This window comes from Lagopus leucura, unplaced genomic scaffold (genome assembly GCF_019238085.1).
Source record: "Lagopus leucura isolate 7727_CA_CO unplaced genomic scaffold, USGS_WTPT01 Super-Scaffold_760, whole genome shotgun sequence".
In the NCBI taxonomy this organism is placed as follows: domain Eukaryota; kingdom Metazoa; phylum Chordata; class Aves; order Galliformes; family Phasianidae; genus Lagopus; species Lagopus leucura.
In genome coordinates this window covers 246769-261915 of record NW_024962257.1, presented here as the reverse complement: position 1 = coordinate 261915, position 15147 = coordinate 246769, and the positions used below count along the sequence as shown (strand labels likewise).

Here is a 15147-nt window from a genome sequence, read left to right as displayed (position 1 = left end):
CACATCCATGTTAAGAAAAAGGAAATCGAGTGTTCCAGTCAAAATCATGGCCTTGCGCTGCAAAACTGCAGTAAGCTGTCTTGACAAGATAGTAGTGCTCTCATTACTCTTCTACTTATGATCTTGATGGCATTTTAACTGCAAAATCCATCCCGCATTTTAGAAGAAGTCATCCAGCTTGAAAGATTACATTCTGCTATATGACTGCTCAACCCTATTTAGCAGGCAAGAAAAAAACTGAAAAGAAACAAAAAAAGGTCAAAAATCTCTTTGGATCACTCACCTAATTGCTTCTCTTAGCAGGAGCTGCTCCAGCATTAGACCATAATCACCTATTCCTATGGCGGAGTTGGGATATCTATACAGTCTGCACCTGAGACTGACAAATGCATTTCAACGTATTTGCTTAATGTACCAAATGTTGCCCCATGAAGAGGGGAATTGACAAGCTTCCTAGTAGAAAGACCTCCTTTAGCGCTTTGTATCTAGTCACCATCAAGTAGTTTACAAACTGGAATCAAACTGGCACCAAAATAGTTTTCACTCAGGAAAATACCCCATGGAATAGTAACCCTATCATAGGACATACAGGCAGTGACAGCAACCTAATCCAGTGCTCTCCTGTAGATTTCACATGCTGAACAAAACAGCACTGAGCTCTGCATATCACGAGGTGCAGATTAATGGGATTGTGACCATTCTGTCAGGAAAATGATTCCATGAGCAACTTTTAGAGCAAAACTGAGACAAAGACTGTAGAAACCTCAACTGAAAAGCATCCCTTCGAGGTGATCAGGAAATTCCTGATGCTTTTAGGCTTCAGGTTTGCAGGAAAATCAGGCAGGTTTTCGGCGGGTTTTGTCTGTTTGTTGCCACCGAAATGCCTCAGCAGCGGTGAGCAGAGCCTGCCCTGCGCCCAGAGCCGGTGCCGCCATCCAACATGGCGCCGCCAAGCCTCGGCGCTCGCTTCCCGCGCCGCCGGACCCCCGCCCCTCCCCGGGATCCTCCCCCGCGCCCAGGTGCCGCCCCCGGCGGAGGCGGTGCCACTCTCTCGGCCGTCCGGGACGAGACGGCGGCTCTCGGCGGCGAACGTTATGGCGGCAGAGGAGGACGTGTTCCAGAGAGCTCGGGGAAGGACTCTGACCGCTTTCCGCCAAGGTACGCGGAACTCCAGCGGGGGGCTGCACGTGCCGGCGGGCTCTATTCTCTGCCCCGCAGCCAGGCGGGCTGGGCCGCGGTGGGGAGCGGAGAGCAGCGAGGCGGCAGCGGCAGCGGCAGCGGCAGGTTGCCCACCGTCGGGGAGGGGAACGTCTGAGATGCGGCGGGGCCCGGAGGTGCGTGGCGGGCAGCGGCGGGCAGCTCCGCGAGCTGTGGGCGGCGTTCTCCGTGCTGCGCTGCTGAGCGGTGGAGGCGGAGGCGGCTGTGCTGCCGCGGGGAAAAGGCCGACTACGTCTGACGCCAGATCTAGAATGAATGGTGGTTTTTCTATTTGTGCTGCTGAACTTGAGCTGCGCAAATTGTAAAACTGTTGGCACCAGCATCGTGCTCTCACCTCACGTGTTGTATTGTGCTTTTACGTTTGCGCCTTTGTGTGCATGTTCTTTGCTTGCTTAACAGAGGTGGGTTCTGGTTTCTTCGGGGTGCTCCAGCCTCCTTCAGGGTGGAGGACCGCTGCTGGTTCCTCGCCTGGCACTGAGACAGCACCGTAACCCACTTGGGCTGGCAGCAGATGTGGTTCCACACTCACCTCCTCCTAGGCCAATTAAATATTGAGGCTGCTGTGAGGCCAGAGATGGCTCTCACCTGCTGCTGCTGCTCATTTGGATGGTCCAACAAATACACGTGGATATTCACAACGTGCTTCTCATCTACTCGTAGAGTTCTGTAAGGATGGGCATTCTGACCTTCTCCTGGGCTTCTCAGGCACATAACAAGCTCCATCTTCAGCGGTTCTTTAGTACTTTCACACGTAGAAGGTGTTCTGTTTCCATGCAGTTTTTTATAAAATATATGTGATATGTCTTTATGAGGTGGGCAGGGCTATTCAATCTCAGCAATTTTGTGGTATTTTCTTGGCTATTATTTGGAAATATTTACTTGTTGCTAAACAAAAAGAAGACGATAATTCTGAGCGTGTGAAGTATACATATTCAGTCATTCTGGCAGCCTGTTGATAATTGCGGATGCTCTGGTTGGTTTGGAACAGGATGTGTGGCGATTACTGAGGAGACAGATGACAGACAAGCCATTTAGTTACATCCACTGTAATAAAAGGAGTGTTCAAAGGCAGAGTAAAAATCTCTAACAAAAAACCGTAACAAGTATTTCTTGAAAACTGCCTTAAACATGGATGAAAAAATGTGATTTAGGTATCAGTCATCCAAGTGCCCTTTCTTTTGAAGTTTGTTGTTTGATATTCTTCAAATTGTGTTAAGACTTCTGTCAATTACTGTTGGCTTGTTTAGGATGTGTTAGCTATCATAGTCCACCTGCCATCTCTGAGTACATTGTTTCTGTGTTAATGTTTTACTAGTTCTTTCTTTAGAGACTAAAGTTCAACACAACCTTTTAATGATAAAGAGTTTAAAAAAAAAACATAATCAAGGGTTAACAAAACTGAGGCAAAGTTTCTTCTTATTTAGAATGAAAATCAATTGAATCTGATCTCTTTTGTTGAGTTTGTGTATGTGTGTTTCCCTCCATCTTAGCATTCATTCATTCTCCAGGAATTATTCCTTTTGTTAGATAACCACACAAAATATTTGCCAGCACTACTTTAGCTTGGCACAGTACTTCCTTCACAATTTGAGAATCACCCCTTAGGGCTTAATTTCTTTCTTTCCTTTTTTTTTTTTTTTTTTTTTTAATTCTAAGCTCTTCTGCAAAGTCATGTTTTTGCACCTATCCCCTAATAGTCATCTGTTCAGTCTGCCTACACAAGATGTGCTCTGATCCACTCTTCATATATCACTCATGAACCAAAAGCTCAAACAGGTCTAAAATACCCATGTAGCTGCTGGAGCGTTGGAGCAAGGAACACATCAGTTCTTCACTTTATTGAAAAGAGACCTCTGTATTCTTTGTCTTTCTTTTTTTTTAAATATATCCTCTGTAATTTCACATAGGCAGAAAAGACACTTCAGATGTCTACTAGTTTTATTGGTCTTATACTGAATATATACAGGAGTGTATTTTAGGGTAAATACCGTCATCTTCTCCACTACCTGTCCCAAAACCTCTAATGCTAATACCATGCCATACAGAGAATTTCTGTGGAAATATGTCGAGCTCTTTTTTAAAGTAATTAAACTAGTGATAGTGCCATCAGCTGTTGTCAGGTCTTTTTTTTTTTTTCTTAAGTGGAGGAAATAGGATTTGTATTTCTTGCATGGTATCCAGTATGTATGAGAAAAGAGTTGTAGGGCAACTGTGTGATGCAGGAGGGAGCATTTCCTAATGCCCTCAGAATCTTTCAGTGTCTAAATTCATGGTAGGGTGTACAGGAAATGAATGCCATGACCAGATCAGAGTTGATGAGAAAGGTGAAATCACCACAATAAATAATGTCAGATATGATTCCAGTCAAACATGTTCTGTCTGTAAGGGAGGATTGTGTTCTTGGGTTCTTCTGCAATGAACATGGCTGTAGAACTTTGTTTCCTGTCTTTATCTTTGGGTGCATCTTGCATGTTTTTTAGTCTAAATGACATTCTGGCAATCTGCCCTCTCATCACACCTCTGAAAAGGGCTTTAATATGCTTTCCAGTTGTTCTTGACTCTTACTGGTTAGTCAAGCTGGATTCTTTTTGTCTTCTCAAGTTCTCAGAAGACGTTGCGCATATGGTCTGAACCTCTGGAACAGTGTCTTTGAACAGTTTCCACACTGCCTTTAAGGAGTTCTGCTCTTTTTAAAAGCTTTGAAATTATATATAATTCCCTTTCCTTTGAAAATAAATACAACTGCAGTTGGTTTCTTTTTTATTGCTTTCACGTGAAGGATGGATCTCTGCACATTATAACTACCACCCTGGAGTTCTTCAATGCAGTATTTTTGAGTGAGGTTTTCCTCTGGTCAGAACAAATCAAGAGCAGCTTCCCAGCTGGCATATTCTAATTCCTAATACTGTCTCCAACTCTCATATGAATGAGGCATATCTTGAGTGGGCTTTAAGCAACCTTCTGTGACCACACCTTGTCATTGTGCAAGTCATCCCCCTTCACACCAATAGTCTTGGGATGAAGAAATTAGTGTATTTTCTGCAGTAAGTTTGTAATAATATAAATATATATTTAAATATATAAATATATTAAATTTGGGGGTGGGCATGACTAGGATTTAGCATTTAATAGCCCTCAGTACACATAAATTGTGTTTGAGGGGGCGTTTCTTACCTTGACGTTTTAGAAGTTTATATTTTAAAAATAGTAGCATTGCTTAAATGATTTGAGAATAATTCCCCTTGGTCAGTCAGCAGAATTCTACTGTCATACCTTGTGGTAGTCTCTCAGGTACTCCAGGAAAACCCAGCTAAAAGGAATGAACACTTAATTAGATTGAAATCTTTTGTTTGGACATCCAAGTAGTAATAGTGGTGTTTTTTGAAACTATTGATAATGTTTTAATAGTAAACAAGAAACTATTAAGGGTTTGGGGCAAGTACCTTACTGGTTTTTAAGCCATGACACAAGTGAGAGGAATGAAAACAAATTGTCTTAAAGGTAAACTGCGAAACAGTTGCAATGATTTTTTTGCCATTTCTTCTGCTTGTAATGTACAAATACTGCCTTCACTAAATAAATAAATAAACTAATTAAAATTTACATTTTGCTTCCTGCTTATATCTTTTTTTAAAACACCGAAGATGTTCTTTCAATCCAATCTAATCTAGAAAAAAAGTCATGGGCGTATTTTATAGACAAGAGCAAGAAAGCATGTACTGAACCTGTCATTTCATATGTAAAAACAGAAGAGGGACTTGGGCCATCTATATCTTCCAAAATAAAATGTTTCAGAAGTTGCTAAAAGCAAAACAAAAGTATTTAATCTTCGATTAGCAATCTGACTTCTAAACATGACGAAAACCCACATTTCAGTTGCTTCAGTGATCTTTCAGAGAAGTGACATTAAGTCCCCTGGCAAATCCAACATCAAAATGTGTGATTTGTATTTGTTACTGCCCTTTTTGTATTTATCTGCCGTTTTTTGTATTTGTTACTGCCCTTGTTATACTGAACAAACACAAGCTGTGTGCCTACATCCATTCTCCTCTGATATCATAGTGTCCACTTACAGATGCAGGCAAGAATAACTTCTCCTAAATGCTTCATTTCTGTGAAATGTTGTAGAGTCTAGAAGAAAAACAAACCAGCCTCAAAGGTACATCTCACTGCTGTTGAAAATCCCACCTGGGAAGCACTGGATATGCCACCAGTACTGTGGGGCTGTCACGAGTCTGCTTGTGATGATGTGTCTCTAGCATGTACCTTTGTGATCCTCGGAGAAAGGGGGAAGAAAAGGGAAGACATTACAAAGAGCAAAAGGGGAAGAAATAAGGGCACATGGAGATGTTAGCTGTTCTCTTCTAGAAATGGCGAGGTTTGACTCAGGTCCCATCTAGGCTGTTGGAATCTTTGTGTTTGTGAGCACAATGCACCACTGAGCTTTTCTCCTGCATGTTGCTGCCAACTGCTTTGGCCCTTTGCAGGATTGATCATTAGATAAAATTAGAAGCTGGCATCATTTTTCAGCCTATGCAACTAAAAATATGTTGCACTGATCCTCTGTACTTTGGCGTGCATAGGAGTGGAGTAAGAGTGGGAAGCTATTGAAACTGAGGCATAAGAACAGTTTCAGAAGGTGGACTTTTTCCACGGCAATTGACTGTACTGATGAATGTGCTAACTGTCACCATTGCTGTTGTATTAATACAATTTCCTTTATGATGTTTTTCTTTTGTTCATAGTACTTCATAGTAAAGGAACCATGTTCTTGATAAACAAACACTTAAGTGATAAGTAAAGTGGATGTCCATATATTCTTTTGTTTGCATGAATTGTACTGGGAATTTCTTTGTGGAGAATTTGGTATGTACTAAGCTAAATCGATAAATACCACATGATAAATAAGCTGTTTCAAATTCGTTTGAATACTGGTAGGATTATTTTTTTTTAATTGGGTTTCTAGTTGGAGTAATAGAGCAATAAGGAAATGGTACAGAAAATGTATTCAATGTCACTGTAATTTTTTTTAACTATTTGATAAATTCTCAAAAAAAAAAAAAACACACACAAAAAGAGCTTTTGAGTATATTATTTGACAAAGATCAGTTAATTAAACTAATTCTTTAAGTAAACGTTATTTATATCATCCTGATTCCTGTATCTCTCCTGTTCCCCCCCACTTCATTTTCTTAAGTTTATTCTTTTTTATCTTTCTTTCCCACATGGGATTGTAGCATCGCTTTCAGTTTTTCTCTTTTCACCTCTTATCTCTTTCCTTTTCTCCCCACTCTTCTCCACGTCCACCCCTGCATCTTCTGTTTCTCCTTTTTTCTTCCACTTCTTGATTCTGTCTGTGTACTGAACTTCTCTTTACAAATTCATCTTTTCTATGTGTGTGTCTCTCTCTTCCTCACATGACCATCACCCACCCACTCAAACAGGAGCATCTGTGCTCACTCTTGGAAACATTCAGATGCTTACAACCTACAGAGTTACTGTATTGGCATAGATATAAGGCAGGGGAGGAAAAACTCCACAAAGCTTATATTAGAATAGCCTCTGCTCTGGCCTTGCGACTTGTTTTGTTCCCACTCTGCAGGCTCCCAGAAAGCACACTGCCTGCTTGCTGCTTTTCTCTACTCAAACACTATGGGTGCACCTCCTCATCACCTGGCTCCAGGTCTGATCCCACTGCCCGGGCTGCTGCAGCTGCACCAGCTGCTGTGCCACCCCAGGGGCTCAGGAGGGGAGAGAAACCATATGCCTAAAAGTGAAACTTCATCCTTCAAAACAAATATTACTTCTATTTTCAAAGTGGTTCCTGTAAAAATAGACAAATGCCTTTATATTTATTTAGCTTACTATTGTAAAAGCTATTGGCTTCAGATTCATCAATGCAAAGTAAGTAGATCTTGCTTCCAAGTTACTGTCTCAAAGGGACAGGTGTTAAGCGTCTGGTCGCTTTGTTCAGAATCTCAGCTTTTTTTTCCCTAAGCATCTATTTGATGAGTTTGAGGTTGTAGCACTTCTCCTCAACAAGGTCTTGTGTCAAACTTTCTCTTTCCAGCCTTATTTTGTATAAGCTGTAAAAGATTTCTCATAAAGACATGACTTAAAAAAGCTGGCATAACTTTCCACTTATAAAACTTGTAAGATAATTTCTCTGCGCAGACAGTGCCTTTGCAGCACACAAGCTGATTTTTATGACAGTCATATTTATAATTTTTTTCATGCAAAACACACAATAAAAACCTAAACTGCTTTGTGCTATTGAAGCAGTTCCATAAGGCTTCTACTGAAAACTCATGGGTAGATCATTTTGCTTCTCCAAGTAAGTTATGTAATTGGAAAAGTTCATTTCAGAATTAAAATCTGAAAGTTCTATCTATAAAACAGGATTATGATGCATAACAAGGAATGCCAGTATGAATTAGCAAACAATTTTATCAGATAAGTAATTCTGATCCTTAAATGTTACATTAACTAAAATGTAGATGCTTGCATTTAGCAAAATCATCTGATGCCATAGCAACAGGCAGCAGCATGCTACAAGGAGTTGCCCACATTCCTTCTCCTCCACCCCTACCCATCCATATCCACCATGCAGCTGAATTCTAACCCCTGCTGTCTTACCTTCCTTGACAAAATCATATTACTCATCTTACAATGTTAGAAGGTCCAGTTCTAGACCACTTAAAAGAAAACCGTAAGTAAACCCATGTGATAGGCATGCTGCTTGCTTATGTACTGTTAGTGGAGGATGAACCCAGGATCGACTCAAGCTGTTTTGGATAAGACTGACATTATATAAAAACGTATTCCTATAGTATAATTTGAGACTGTTTGCTGTATTGTTTTGGGTTTTTTTTTTTTCCCAGGTTCAGCTACATCAATGTAGTCAATGACATTTTGATGATTGAAATACTGACCAAAAAAAAACCAAAAAAAAAAAACAAAAAAAAAAAAAAAAAAAAAAAAAAAAAAACAAAAAAACAAAAACTAAGTGTTTTAAACAGTGTATGAATTAGACATGCTCAGAAGAGTAAAAAGTGGGAAGGAGATCCAGTTGTCCAGTCTGAAATATTTGGGTTGCAAATGAATATGTTTAGAGCTACAAAAACGACAGTGTACTGGTTTGCACTTTCATTTAGAGTTGATAGGTAAGTTTAGGGAACAGGGTAACATTTTATGTTTATAGCTGGTAGTAGCCAGTGTTATGTATCACACTTGTATTACTTGGTATTGTAGTATCAAAGAAAGAAGTATGCAAGAAAACTGTAGCAGAACAAATCCCACTGTATCCTTCATCTGCACTGACTCTACAAATGGCATTCTTTTTCCTAGTAGTTCCCAGGAGCTATCCGACAGTTCAAGTTACAACTTCTCTCCATTCCTGCTGCTAATTCAGTGTTGCTGGGGTTGCATTTGCTGACTTTGGTTCTATTCAGTGGCTTCATCTCTTAACTCTAGCAAATGTGTTACAGAAGCATTTAACTCAATAATGTTTAACTACCTACTGAAATGGTGAAGTGTAAAGCATGTTGTGTATGTTTTAACTTGTTAACTAAAGGAGCAATTATTGGAGCCTTGAAAGAATCCAGTGAAATGTAATGTCATATGCTTCTGCTGTGTTGTAATTTTGCGTTTCCCAACAGTATTTACTGAGTTCTTTACATAGTTTTCCTCTAATTAGTCTGCAATTACCGGTGTATAAATTAGATTAATATACTTTCATTTACTACAGCTACCCATTAGAAGAAAAATTTATACTTCTGCCTTTATATTTGTCCAATACAAATGAATAAAGAATTCTATACTTCTTTAATATGGCCTTAACTTATGTAGGTAAAGAAAAGCCAATATTTACTTATTTATAGTTTTTAATTCTTTCAATGTTTTTAGGTGATGAGTACCAATGGAAGGGACCTTTCTACTTCATCCAAGGAGCAGATCCTCAATTTGGACTAATAAAAGCTTGGGCAGTTGGCAATACAGGAAGTGGAGATGATGAATGGGGAGAAGAAATCAAATTAACAGAGCAAGCAGTACAGGCCATTAACAAACTAAACCCTAAACCCAAGTTCTTTGTGTTGTGTGGAGATCTTATCCATGGAATGCCAGGTAAGGCAATTAAAACTGTGGAGTGGATCATAAATCTATTTTCCTTACTTCACAGTATGCTTTCATAGCATTTCGTATCCTACTATTTTGGTGTTTGGAAAAAATAGAATTTTTTTTTTTTAGATTATTTTTGAGATATAGTCTCATTTGTTCATCTTATTTTATGTGTTTCTAATTTCAGGGGGGCATTTCTGTTAGCTGTTTGTTTGTTTGCTAGGGTCAGGGTTTGGGGCTAGCCCTGAGGAAATGCACTTTGAAATAAGCATCTTGAGAGGACATATTAAAATTCTTTATTCTAAACAAATTGCTTTGATAAGCTAAACAGTGATTCTAGCCATTGGGAAAAACAATGCTAAGTAAAAAGAAAGGTAGCTATAGCTACCAAAGTGAGCAAAGCTCTTTCTAAAGCTTAATAAGTTCCACTGCTTCAATATTTAAATTCTTAAAATGCTAAAAGTCAGCAAATTGAAGCTGTAGCATTCTGTCATGTTGCTGTAGGAAGCAGAGATCAGTGTCTTTGAGTGTATAGCCACAGGAAAAACAATAGAGGATATAGAAAGGTGGGTTCCAAAATTTCACAGCTGTAACTTTAAAATAGACTCATACTTTCTGAATGGAAGTAACCTTGCAAATTGACAAGTGGTCTCAAAAGCAGATCTGTGCAAACCATCTTTGATTTCTTAGCCCTGGTAACAAGCCGAGCTGCAGACAGTCTTAGCTATGCACTTGACAGTGCAATGATGCAACAAGAGAGCTTGCAGAAATGGGAGTCCTTCATACTTCACTCTTCCTGAGATGGTGCTTCCTGGCATTTAACTGCACAGCAAGATCTGAGTGTACTGGACATCTTTCTCACAACTGAACCAACAATACTTATCCTACTTCACTGCTGTAGTTTTGCGCAGATGATTTGTTGTGTCTTATGCTAGTAACCATATAAACTCAACATTGCAGTCAGCCCTTTGTCTTTCTGCCCAAACTGATGAGAGCCTGAGATAGAAGCGAATCATTGCGTTTCATAGAGACATCTCGGGATTAGCATTCTGTCACTATTTGCCCAAAGGGCAGAGAGATATAATGTGATACTTCAAGGCTGACAGAAAAAATATTTAAGAGAGGTAAATCTGAATCTGTGTGTTTAAAATAATTTGAAACAATAGTTTAAACTGTGTGTATGTGTATTTTCAAGTGAAATAATGGGCTTTTCAGACAATTTTCTCCTACTTTTTTTTCTCAGTCTCTGGAATAGGAACTCTTTCAGATCACAAAAAAGGTTAAATAAAAAATCTGAGAAAATATATTTCAAAGTGAGACAGCCCTCACTACATTTTAACAACTTCTTGTTCTGACAGTTTCTTTGGGGTGACTTGTTAATAGCTGTTCATTTATAAGACGTTGCAAGACACTGGTGTTAGGAAGCCAAGCTGTTGGCAAATAAGAACTTATTTGCTGTGTTTTGTTGTTGTTTTTTTTAATCAGATGGAAATCTCCTGATGTTAAAAATGAAATCTTTCCAAGTTCTTCACAGTGATGGTTTCTGAAATACTTGGAAATACTGCAGTTGTTTTTTCTAGTTTTCTGCCACATTACATGCTAAACTCTAGGAATCAAGGTGACTTCCTACTCAGGGAGGAATGATTTCCTAGATTTATTCACTTGTGGGCATGTTTGAAAATGTAGTGTGCATCAGTGATAGCCCAGATTAAAAAAAAAAAAAAAAAAAGAGAGCCAAAAGATCTCTCATATTCCATTACCAAATAGCACAAGTCTCTTTCTGGTACTAATACTGTGCTTGAGATGTCATATTTCTCAAACACATTACCTCTCAAATACAATTTCATTGCTCTAGCCAGCAATGTTTGGACCTTGATACTGCATGTTTGTACTTGTATGGTACTTCAGTTGTTCCATGCTGTTCCGCAGAGGAGTCTCTCTAAAAATAATTCCCGTCTTAGTTCAATAAAAGGAAGTAGGAATAATTAAAAATTACATAAGGCTTTTGTTTAATTTTAGCAACTATGAATTTTGCTTACATGTATCTTATTCAGTATCTCAGATTACCTTTTAAATCACTTGTGTTTATCAGCTATATTAAAACTACATTAAAGTCAGGGCTGATGGCAGTGTATCATTGTTACTATTGCAGCATACTTTATTAAAGAAAGCTACAGTCAGCTGAGATGTTATGATCTGTTGGCTGATGTCTATCAGGTTCTTTGGATTTTATTGCTTTGTAACCACTGCCTGTAAATAAAATAAACACAAAACCCCAAACATTCTTTTTCTAATATGTTTTATCATGGAGAATTGACTGTTTATAACAACTGTTTTAAAGCACACGCTGTAGCTTTCCATCTGAAGCAAGTTTGAGGCCTGTGCAAAGGAACTCCAAGAAATCTCAGAATGCCAGCAGCTAGAAGTGATGAACAGAATCCTGATCAGCTGGGAAGCAATCAAGCACAACACTTGGAATCCATTACAGATGTCATTAGAGCAATGAAGTAATCAGTGCCAGTATCTTGGTATTTAGCTGGTGATTAAAAGTAGTTTGTATTCTGAATATTATTTTCAGAAGTTTTTCTTGACTACATAATCTTGATTACATAATCAAGAATAGGATATCTATTCCTGGTAATGCTAATGTTCTGGTATGTAATCAAGAATTTTAAGCAATACCTTAAACTGCAACTTTGTTACTAAAAATTATTTCTCTGAACACAATACTTAAGTTATACCTAGCCAGCATGCTAATGAAAGTCTTTCTTCTAAAGCCATTCGTGTACATTAAGTTAACATACCATAACTTAGTATGGCAAAATAGTAATCTGCAAAATATAATTGACTGAGTGAAGTGTTTATTTCACTGCATTTTTCTGTAACCCTGGAAAATTATTTCATTTTTTGTCTCATCAAGTTGGAACCTTCTGTTTTGGCTTACGAAACCTTCCTGTACTTTCTGTTAACCAATGGGTTTTGAGCGAAACAGTTCAGCCAGCTGTCCATCCGGCTATATGGAATAACCCCTCTAAGATAATAGAGAAGTGCTTTGCAGTAACATTAGCCAGCCACTCTTGGATGCATCCAGTCAGGCCCTGCAGACTTTTCTGAGCTGAAATTTTTTGAGATACATAACTGTTTCCTCTTTCTCATTGTTTCTTTAAATCAAGGACCAAAGGCTTGGGAAAACAGCAAAGAGAGGCAAAAAGAGCATTGAATACCTCTCATTAATCACTGCCTTACTCAATAGTGGTTCCACATGTTTTTTATAATTTCATTGCTAAAGTAGTTGCAGAAACTCGTGTTGCCTACCGCGTCCCTTGCTAGTTTCAACTCTCATTGAACTTTGTTTTTCCCAACGGGAACCCTGCATGCCCAGGCAGTTTATCAGCGTTCTTCCTTTCAAGTCTGTCTTTGCTTCAATCTTTTTTTTAATGTTCTTTTTACATCAACACTCAGATGTGAGTTCCCCATTTAGCCATGTCACTCTCTTGATAGTCTAGACTTTTTTTTTCTCCCCCTCAGGATGGGCCATCCTTGTTAGGAGGAGGTTGTCTCTGAAAACCTGTCAGCTCTCTCAAACTTGCCTTTCAAAGCTACCTCCCACATGATCCCATCTACCAATTCACTGAACAAGCCCAAGTCTGCTCTCCTGAAGCTCCAGATTTGCAAACTGCCTTCCTTCCTTCCCTCAGGATCACAAATTCCACTCTGATGGCTGCTGCAACCAAGGCTGCCAGGGATTAACGTGCTCCCTAGCACTTCTGTGATTGTGAGTGGCTGGGACCTCGTTGGCCCATCTTGTATGTGTGTTAAGAGGTTGTCCCAGGCTCGCTCTTGGACAGCAGATATCAGTTTCAGTTTAACGTGCAGAACTGTACTGTTTTTATATGTCTGAATTCCTTTGGAGGAACTTGTTTAAAGTAAAAACTGTTAATTTTTGTAACGATTTCTCAGGGAGTTGATAGATACCAGTTCTATCCTGCAAAGTCCTTCAGGGGATGAAATTTTAGACCAGGTCTTTAATTATTTTTCATTAAATTGCTCTAATTATATGGGTGAAAGAACAAGTAAAACAGCAAGTCTCCTGCAAAGTTCACTTAACTCTGATGAACAAAATGTATCCATTCAGAGACTACGTGAAATGAGACTTGACTAGTAATTTGTGTAATTAAAAAAACCTGGTAGAATGTGATTAAGCTAGATCTGTTAGCAATATGATGATGGATTGGGAGCAACCGATGTTTGTGATTACACCTTTCAATTCATTTGTATGAATACGTTAATTAGAAGAAATAAAAATCACTGTAATTGAATATTATGGCTCTTGAACTACAGTGTGAATTCTTGTACTAATTTCTTTAAGTGAAGGCATAATATAATAATACAGAGACCTACGTAGGTCTCTATTTGCTAAATAATCCAACACCAGCCTTTTCAATCAAGTAAGCCCAGGTAGTGAGATTCTTTTTTTCTCTCTATCTTTGTTTTATGTTAGTAAATGCTTTAATTAAAGGATTTCAACTGTTCTTTATAACAAATTTCTCAAACAAATGTGTTTCTGGTAAAGCAAACTTTGCTCTTGGTAATGTGAGTGAAAACAGCATCTGGTAGCCAAAAGCCACGTGTGTTGTACATTCTTCAGAGTACATCTATTTCAGAATTCATTCATTTTGCTGAGACGTTGGAAGGAGGAAGAGAATGCCCACATCCCTTGCATCTGCTATGACAAAGGTCTTTCAGTAATCCATCTATTCCATTTTTTATATACCTCTGTTAAAAACTAATCAATCTAGACGTCTTTGTAAATGACGGCGGAAGACAAAACCATTGTATTGAAAATAAGCTGAATTCCAATATAAGAATTTTGTCGTCTCTGTTCTTCTTACATGCCAGAATAAACTGTGATAGCACTTCTTCCTTTTTCATTAATGCGCCTATACTTCCATTTCTCTCATTAGCTTCAGCAGCAATCGTCCATCTTTCTAGCATTATCACATCAGGGCACTTATTCCTGAGGCCTATTGTTGCTGGGGTTTTTTGCATAGATTTTTATTCACTTTAAAGATAATGAAATATTTAAGTGATGTTGCCCATTTCAGCTGCTTTTTGTCTTTTTTTCTGTTTTTTTAATTATATGTCTTAGCTCTTTCGAATTACCTGTGTTGTATCCCCCCATCTGTGCAAGGCAGAGCATGGGGGGAGGGAGGGAGTTTTTTTATTTGCTCAGATTAGAGCTACCTTGTGCTGTTCTGGACCACAACGGTGGCCCTGAAATTGGTACACCTTCATTTAATCCTTATAAACCTGTCCCAAAGTTTGGGGAATCCTTGCAGTTTTCCAGAGATACTCAATATTATTACAAGTGGTTGCAATAATGTAGTAAAGAAGTCTGTGAGGAAGGATGGTATTTTAGTGGAACACACATAATCACAATATGAATTTTTTATCTAGACCAAATATAAGGTCTCCTGAATTTCTTGTATTTCTACTATTTAAAATGTTTCCTTAACATCAGACAGATTTGTCATATTGTTTTAATAACTGGCTGCTTGGTAGTATAAACACTGTCCTTGTTCTCACTTGTCAACATACTTTACACGTGTTCTTCCATGCACATGTCTGCAGATTGGCATTTCAAATCCTTGATTGAATAAATACTAAAAATTCAATATGATGCAGTAGAATAGGAAGGTATGGCTGCCACTCTGTGGTCAGAGGAGTAGTGTACTTTATGCTGGCACAGGAGGGCTACAGTCCTGGCCTGCTAGTCTTACTATCAGCTTGTTAGATGGAAACTTGCTGGGT

At 38.7% G+C, this 15147-nt stretch overlaps 1 protein-coding gene across 2 annotated transcripts in view; it reads left to right on the top strand.

Moving 5' to 3' along the window:
* The first annotated feature begins 1034 nt into the window (after nucleotides 1-1034).
* Nucleotides 1035-15147, top strand: part of CPPED1 (calcineurin like phosphoesterase domain containing 1) — a 35216-nt gene continuing 21103 nt past the window's right edge. For both annotated transcript variants that reach the window (XM_042864420.1, XM_042864419.1), the window contains exons 1-2: nucleotides 1035-1158; nucleotides 9124-9342. In XM_042864420.1, coding sequence (XP_042720354.1) covers nucleotides 1095-1158; nucleotides 9124-9342 — 283 coding nt within the window. In that variant the 5' untranslated portion in view covers nucleotides 1035-1094. The remainder of the gene's footprint in view (nucleotides 1159-9123; nucleotides 9343-15147) is intronic.